Source organism: Macaca nemestrina, chromosome 17, assembly GCF_043159975.1.
Source record: "Macaca nemestrina isolate mMacNem1 chromosome 17, mMacNem.hap1, whole genome shotgun sequence".
NCBI lineage: Eukaryota > Metazoa > Chordata > Mammalia > Primates > Cercopithecidae > Macaca > Macaca nemestrina.
Genome location: NC_092141.1, coordinates 6,606,557 through 6,614,058, shown reverse-complemented (window position 1 = coordinate 6,614,058; position 7,502 = coordinate 6,606,557). Strand labels below are relative to the sequence as shown.

At 55.2% G+C, this 7,502-nt stretch overlaps 1 protein-coding gene across 1 annotated transcript; it reads right to left on the bottom strand.

The window, feature by feature from the left end:
- Nucleotides 1–201: 201 nt before the first annotated feature.
- LOC105472877 (PICALM interacting mitotic regulator) lies at nucleotides 202–7,149 on the bottom strand. Its single transcript, XM_071082238.1, has 5 exons — nucleotides 7,084–7,149; nucleotides 6,180–6,508; nucleotides 3,467–3,762; nucleotides 1,840–1,935; nucleotides 202–887 (listed from the first exon to the last, which is right to left on the bottom strand). The coding sequence occupies exons 2-5, from the start codon at nucleotides 6,471–6,473 to the stop codon at nucleotides 827–829; spliced, it is 747 nt and encodes a 248-aa protein (XP_070938339.1). The 5' UTR covers nucleotides 6,474–6,508; nucleotides 7,084–7,149; the 3' UTR covers nucleotides 202–826.
- Between the last annotated feature and the right edge of the window lie 353 nt (nucleotides 7,150–7,502).

The following is a 7,502-nucleotide window of genomic DNA, read 5'->3' as shown; positions in this document are numbered from 1 at the left end:
GCGTCCGAACTAAGCTGAGAAGCCTTTCCCTTTATACATGTTCTCCCTGGGATGGGTTTTGGGGGCAGACTGGCTCAGAGCAGAGGTGGATGAGGGCCACAAATGAGACCACAAATGACAGATCTATGGCCCGGAGTGGTGTGGGAGGGCGGGGAAGGTTGGAGGTGGCCGGTGAAACGGAACAGATGTCAAATGCAAACAGTCTTTATTATGAGAAAGCAGTGTTATCTAGGAAAGTCACACGCTGGTTTCTTATACAACGACAAAGCAGGTTTCTTAAATAATTTACAAAGGGCAGAAATTGCTTTTGAACAGGGCTACCCCTCCCGGCACACCCACAGTACTCCGCCTTGAGCGTATAAATAGAACCCGTGAGCCCAGGGTCGGAAACCTGGAAATATCTCCTATGCCTTCCTCTGAGTCCCTGGTAGGGAAAGCAGGGATGACAATGGGGCCCCCAAGAGCCTTGGCACCAGAAACACGGTGGGTGAGTGACTCTGCGGATGACTCCCCAAAAACCAGACACCTGGGTACACAGCTAAGCGCTCTCAAACATCTGAGGCTAGCACTTCACGTTATAGACGAGGCAAATAGAAGGCTCAAGGTCGAGTGTACGATGAGTTTCTAAGCTCAAGAGTCCCCTGGGAAAGCAGAAGGAACAATTCTCCCCCTCTGCAAGGTCTCCCCAAGACACTCTCAGGCTATGGCAGGCAGTCACTGATGGGTCCAGATGTGGCCGGAGCAGGGGGCTCTGGGCCCCTTGTTAGGTGCTTGTTAGCAGTGGCCCGGGGGTACTGACAACTCCTGGGGGTTTCCTCCGGGAAGCTCACGGGGAAGCATAGACATCCTTGAGTACGAAGACTTGGCGGTCAGACAGGGCTTGTTTCCTGCAAGACAGCTGCCTTTGTCACTGTGCTCAAGGTCGGAGAAGTAGGGATACCTTTCCCTGCTCACTGTGGGGTGGGGGCTGCTGGAAGGTGGCTGTAGCTACTCGGGGCCCCCGGCATGCTGTTAATGATGGGGTCTGTGAGGTTAGCAGCTCTGGCTCCAAGCAGCAAGCGGGTCCTACCTACTCTGCTGTGCCCATCAGCTCTGTGGGTTTTTCTTTAACTTGCTCATGCATGAGGTGGAGGAGGAGGACAGTGAGAAAGACGCTTGGGAGGTGGGCATTACCTGCAGGCACTTCCTCAGTCATGAATGAGAGAGATGATGTCACCACTAGAGAGAAGGGGAGGGATTGATGCCACTGGGTGTGGTGGGCTCTGAGTGGGCCCCTCTCAGCCTGAGCTAGACAAGATCAGACCCGGAAACATGCTAGGAATATGGCCCCCCAACACATAGAGCTGGCAGGGCTCAGCCTTAGAGCCCATCATGGCCATTATACAAGTGGAATGGAGAAATAGCCCCAAGTTAGGGGAGATCCACAACCGAGGCCCTGCCCCTAGGATGGGGCCATGAGCAGAGAGACCAGGAGCTCCAGAGCAGTCAGGTTGCTTTTCCCTATTCCACAGGCAGGCAGGGCACAGAGGAGCCACGGACAGTTCTGGAGGAAGGGCAGGCTTTTCAGGAACCAGCCACGTGTGAGGTTCCAAATGATGGACAAACGTGGGGGCCCAAGGCCCAGAAGACCACACACATTCAGGCTGCATCCTTTACCATCAACCCAGTCCAGGTTTTTGTCTCTTCTCATGTTTGAGATGAGGGAGACTGAGGCCCAGAGAGGGGCAAAGACTGGCCAGGGTCACACAGCAGGTCAGCGCAGAACCAGCGCCTGCCTACAAAGATGGCCGGAGGGGCCCTGCCGGCCACTTCACTTTGAAGTATGGAATGCCAACTCACCTCTCTTCCGCCATGATGGCTTCCTCTAGCTCTTGGGACAGCTTCTGGAGATGCTGAATTCCCGCCCCCACAGGCTCTGGGTCACTGTCAGACTCGCTGAACGAAAGAAAAAGCCACACCAGTGACTAGCTGGAAACTCCTGGCAGGAGCCCCTTGCAACCCAGTACCGGGGTCTGGTCTGTGGGCCCAGATGACCCTGGTGGGCTGGGCTTCACTCCAGACCCTCACTCCAGGAAGTGACCTCAGAGCAACAAACAGAGAGAAGATCAAGATCCACAAGGCCAAGGTCATGGGCAAGTGATTTTGCAGTGTCCCCACTTGGAAACTGAGCCTCAGCCCTCCAGGAGGCTTCAAAACTTGCTTGTGGGCTCACTAGGAGGCTTGGGTGAGTGGGATTGTGTCAGAGCTAAGCTCAGCTCTTCCTTTACAGAGAAACTAAGGTCCTGAAGGATTTTCTCAAGTCCTCTGCTAGCTCTGGGGGCGGAATCAGGTCAGAACACAGATGTGGAGAGTATTTTTGAAGTGTACACAAGCCTTATTTTAGCTTCCAGGTTTGCAAAGAGCCACCTGGTCACTTACATGCATCCTGGTGACCACCTGCCACAACAGACGGGCAGCCGCTAGGCAGCCTTCCCTGAGAGCCCCGAGATGGGAATAGGAAGCTGCGAGGGACTGTGGACTGGGATGAGCTTCACTCTCTCCCCTGAGCCAGGCCACTTGCTGGGCCTGTCTGAGAACTAGAAGATTCTGCAGGGCAGGCCAGCTTGATCAGTGGGGCAGAACATCCAGATGATCTGGACCCCAGCCTTTACTCCTCTGTTTCCTACGGGATGGCCCTCGTGCTAATCACCAAAAGCCTCCGGACCTCCGTTTCATTACCTGTCAAACGGGACAAACAGAGCCTACCTTAATTACAGCTCAAGGTTCCTATGAGACTAAAGAAAGATGCTAGCCCTCAAAGAAATTTGGGGAAAAATTCAACAGCCCAAAGCTACTATACAGCCTTAACTAACACACTCCATTTCCCCCTAGAACTCAGCCAGAAAGTTGAAATACAATCCTTAGGAATCTAGTTGTTGTTTTGTTTTCTCTTTTTTTTTTTTTTTTTGAGACCGAGTCTCGCTGTGTCACCCAGGATAGAGTGCAGTGGCGCGATCTCGGCTCACTGCAACCTCCACCCCCTGAGTTCAAGCGATTCTCCTGCCCCAACCTCCCAAGGAGCTGGGATTAGAGGCGTGTACCACCACACCCAGCCAATTTTGTATTTTTAGTAGAGATGAGGTTTCACCATGTTGGCCAGGCTGGTCTCCAACTCCTGACCTCAGGGGATCCACCCGTCTCAGCCTCCCGAAGTGCTGGGATTACAGGTGTGAGCCACCGTGCCCAGCCAGTTTTCTCATTTTCTAATGAACAAATACACACACTGGATATCTGCTAAAGCAGGACACACATTTAACAGTAAGAATAATTATAACATGACGCTGCTCAGGGTACCCCTGGCTCCAGGTAGCCACAGGAGGTGCCAAGAAGCCCCTGGGGCCCAGCTGGTGTCTGGGAGGTCAGAGAGCAGGGACTGTGCCCAGGCTAAAAGGTCACCAGTGCCGGGGTGAGGCACTATCCCACTTGCCTGGGAGAGCAGAGGGGCTCTGTTGAGGAGTAGGGGCTCCGGAAGGCAGCCTCCCGCCTTGACCGCCGTGATGGGTGGGCACGTGAGCCCATCCGGGCAGAGAGGTGGTGACGCTCCTTCTCCCGGGGCTCTGTGGCTGAGTGGGCAGGGGCGGCTCCAGACAGCCGAGTGCTCTTCTGGCTCAGGCTGTGAGCTGGGGATCCACTGCCCGTCTGTGCTCCTCTCTTCCGCCTCCTGGCCTTCACGTGCGTCTCCACCAGCCACTTGGTGCCACTTTGGCAGGACTCCTGGATTCTCTGGAACAGGCAAATGGAAAGGTTAGCACAGACACAACCAAAAGTGAGGCCGGGCACCGTGGCTCACGCCTATAATCCCAGTACTTTGGGAGGCCGAGGCAGGTGGATCACCTGACGTAAGGAGTTCGAGACCAGCCTGGCCAACATTGTGAAACCCCATCTCTACTAAAAATACAAAAAAAAAAAAAAAAAAAAAAAAAATTAGCCGGGCACAGTGGCAGGTGCCTGTAGTTCCAGCTACTTGGGTGACTGAGGCATGAGAATCACTTGAACCCGGGAGGTGGAGGTTGCAGTGAGCCGAGATCGTGCCACTGAACTCCAGCCTGGGCGACTGAGTGAGACCCTGTCTCGCAAACAAACAAGCAACAACAAAAAACCCAAGGGTAAACTACCCTGGTCTCCAGACCCTACCAGCGATCCCTAGACCCACCAAGTGTCCTGTAAATACAGGCTATTTTAGTCTCCAGGGTGAAGGATGTGACTGACTCCTCGTAGAATGAGTCCACGGCAGGGACCCAGCTCAGAGCTCCTGGATATGACAGCAGCAGTCAGCAGCAGGAGGATCCCCCTGGTGCCTGGAGCCTGTTTGTCTAAGTCCAAACTCTCTTTCCAGACACAGATTGACCCCAGGACTGAAGGAGAGGGCCCAGAGTAGAGCAGGCTCCCCCGCCCAGCACCCCCTGCACACCAGGAGAGCGCCTGTCTTCCTGCCTCGGGTCTCACTCACTCTATCCACCCTCTACAGTGGTCCATAGTGATCCTTCTAAAGGGCAGTTCTGACTGTGACACTCAACTGCTCGAAACCCTTCTATGGCTTCTTGTTGCACATAGGACCAAGCCCCAACTCCTGGGCCTTTCACACCAGCTGGGTGACGGCTGTGAAGGCTCTTCTTCATCAGCTCGACTGTCTTTGCCTTGGCAAGCCAGAGCCCAGGGGTTGGAGCCCAGCCCAGGTTAAATCTGATGAGTTACGTGACCTTGGACAAATTCATTTCATTTCTCTGATCCCTGAGGGTGGCGAAAACAATCAAAAAGTTCTTCCAAATAAAGACTAACATTTGGCTCAGAGAACTCTCTGCAGAGGGTCCAGAAAGAGCCACCCTCTTTCTGGAGAATTCTCTCGTCTTCAGAATTCCCAATGAGACACCGAGGAGAAACCTCTGCAGCCCCCAGTCCTCTCTCTGGAGGTCTGTTCATCCTAATGGCTTCTGTCCTTTCTAAGTGACACGTCTACACCTCCAGCTCTGGGTTTAAAGATGCATCGGTTGAAGGGCCCATAGACGCTGACATCCAATATAAGGACATCTTCCTGCCAGCACCTCTCATTTGACAGCAAATCCCCTCTAACTGACCTTCTCAGCAGCTCCTGAAGTTTATCCTCTGCAAGTCCAGATCCTTAGTCTCCTTCAGGAGCACCTCTGCTTCTATTCCGTTCTCCATCACGTAGATAAAGGACAAATTCTAATATGCTAATGAGACCAGACTTTCCACTGTTTAGAATCCTCCAGACTCCTGATCATTCCTGGGAGAGTCTAAGCTCCTTCATGTCCTTTCTCCCGGCTCTACCTTGCTCTCTGTCCTCTGCTCATACCCAGACTACAATTCTGGCGCTCCTCAGGGGTACACGGCTGAGTTGGCAGTACACCTTGCTTTCCCTCAGCTCTAGGCTTGGACCTGAGGGGCTCTGGACTTGCACTATTTCTCCTACCCTAAATACCCCTTGACCTTTGCTTCCCTGGGTGAACTCTGGAATCATCTCCTCTGGGAAGCCTTCACCGGCTAAGTTTGTGTTTGGCGAGCCCTCGCTATTGGCCACTTGCTTGCAATTTCCTATCACGTACAGCTCTTATCACCTGGTATTGTGAGCATCTGTTTCCTCCAAGACATGTTTTCACTAACTCATTCAACTATTTGTTGAGCGCCTATATGTGCCAGGAACTATTTGGGGTGCGGGGGAAACAGCAGTGAACTAACCAAAATCCCTGTCTTCTTGGAGTCTATATTCTTTTATTCTTTTTTTTTTTTTTTTTTTTTTTTTTTTTGAGGCGGAGTCTCGCTCTGTCGCCCGGGCTGGAGTGCAGTGGCGGCGATCTCGGCTCACTGCAAGCTCCGCCTCCCGGGTTCCCGCCATTCTCCTGCCTCAGCCTCCCGAGTAGCTGGGACTACAGGCACCGCCACCACGCCCGGCTAATTTTTTTGTATTTTTAGTGGAGACGGGGTTTCATTGTGTTAGCCAGGATGGTCTCGATCTCCTGACCTCGTGATCCGCCCGTCTCGGCCTCCCAAAGTGCTGGGATTACAGGCTTGAGCCACCGCGCCCGGCCGGAGTCTATATTCTTGAGGCTCTTTGAGGGCAGGAACCGTCTGGCACCAAGGAAACACTCCATAAAAAAGATGATTAGTATTGTCAGTATTACCTGGGACATGGCACCCAAAGCGCTCTTAGCTGAGCGAGCTGCAGCCTGGAGGCCCTGCTGACCTGGCTCTGGGGTTTCCAGGCGTTTCCAGGAGGGGCCTGTGCAGAGGTTGAGGTTGACGGCTCTCAGGGGCAGCCTCCTTTGGAACTGCCTGCACAGAGACCCCAGGGTCCCTGCAGAGGTCTCCTGATGGCTGGCCACAGGCTGCAGCTCCTTGCTGTCCTCCAGCTGCTCCTGGTGCCGGAGAGATCTCCGGCGCACAGAGGTCCCCATGCTCTGCCACCGAGAAGCCATTTGTCTGGCCAAGAGTCTTCTCTGTCCACTAGACCCTGGGGAGGAGGGCAAAAAAGCAGGTCAGCAAGGCATTCCCCATCCCCATTTCCAGGCCCCACAGAGACCCTGGACACAGGGGAAGAGATGGGATGCAGCGGGGTGGCGAGGGCGAGCGGGGAGCGGGCGAGTTGGCAAGTGTGGGTGCGGGAAGGAGGATGCTTCCTGGAAGAGAGGTCTCGGGTCAGCAGCATTTCTGCTGTCCCGCACTTCAAGTTTCCAAAACAGCTGTCTTTTCATCCCAACCTCCTTCCTCTCTCTGGCTCAGGCGAGGAGGGGAGGCGGGGTCAAGACACGCCGTAGCCGAGCTTCAGCGCTGGGCCCAGGACACGATCACCATCTCCTTCACCAGCTCGCCCAGACCAAACGCGCCCCCACGCAGATCCCGGCCTTCCCACCAGACGCCCCGATTTTGATCCGACGCTTGTAGTACCCAGACGCCTCCACAGGCCGTGCGTGTCCGAACCCGATGCCCTCCCCTCTGAACAAAAAAAATTGTTTTGAGCCGAGATCGCGCCATTGCACCCAGCCTGGGGAACAAGAACGAAATTTGTTGTGCCCCGCCCGCACTCACCCGACAGCACCAACGCGGATCACACGCCCAGCACAGCTGCTCCTCGCCCACCACAGCCGGTTTGAAACTCTGCGCGGCTCCGCCCCAGGCCCCGTCCTCACAGCTGATTGGTTCTGTCCCCGCCCCCGTCCCCGCCCCAGGGATCCGATTGGCTTTCTCTGTCGCAGCTGTAAATGCTGCGCTCGGATTGGCCCGGCCGTCCCCATTCATCTCTCCGGCCCCCTCCCGGCCGCCAGCCTCGTGGCTCCGGGCTTTGTATTATGCGTCCCGCCCGGGCCACCGCCCTTACCCGCCCAGCCCCCGCGCATCGCACGCCGGGTCCCCTCCCTGGAGCGCGCACGGGGTTGAGGCTGCTCTGATCCATGGGGTGGAGGCGGAGGTCCTGGGATCTAGGCCTCCTGGCTCAGGCCTCAGGCCTC

Coding starts and splice junctions, on each gene's coding strand:
- LOC105472877 (XM_071082238.1), bottom strand. CDS start 6,473: ATGGCTTCTCGGTGGCAGAGCATGGGGACCTCTGTGCGCCGGAGATCT. Junction 1,936..3,466: donor GAGCCCCTCTGCTCTCCCAG/GCAAGTGGGATA, acceptor TCTTTCGTTCAG/CGAGTCTGACAGTGACCCAG. Junction 888..1,839: donor GCCATCATGGCGGAAGAGAG/GTGAGTTGGCAT, acceptor GCTGTCTTGCAG/GAAACAAGCCCTGTCTGACC.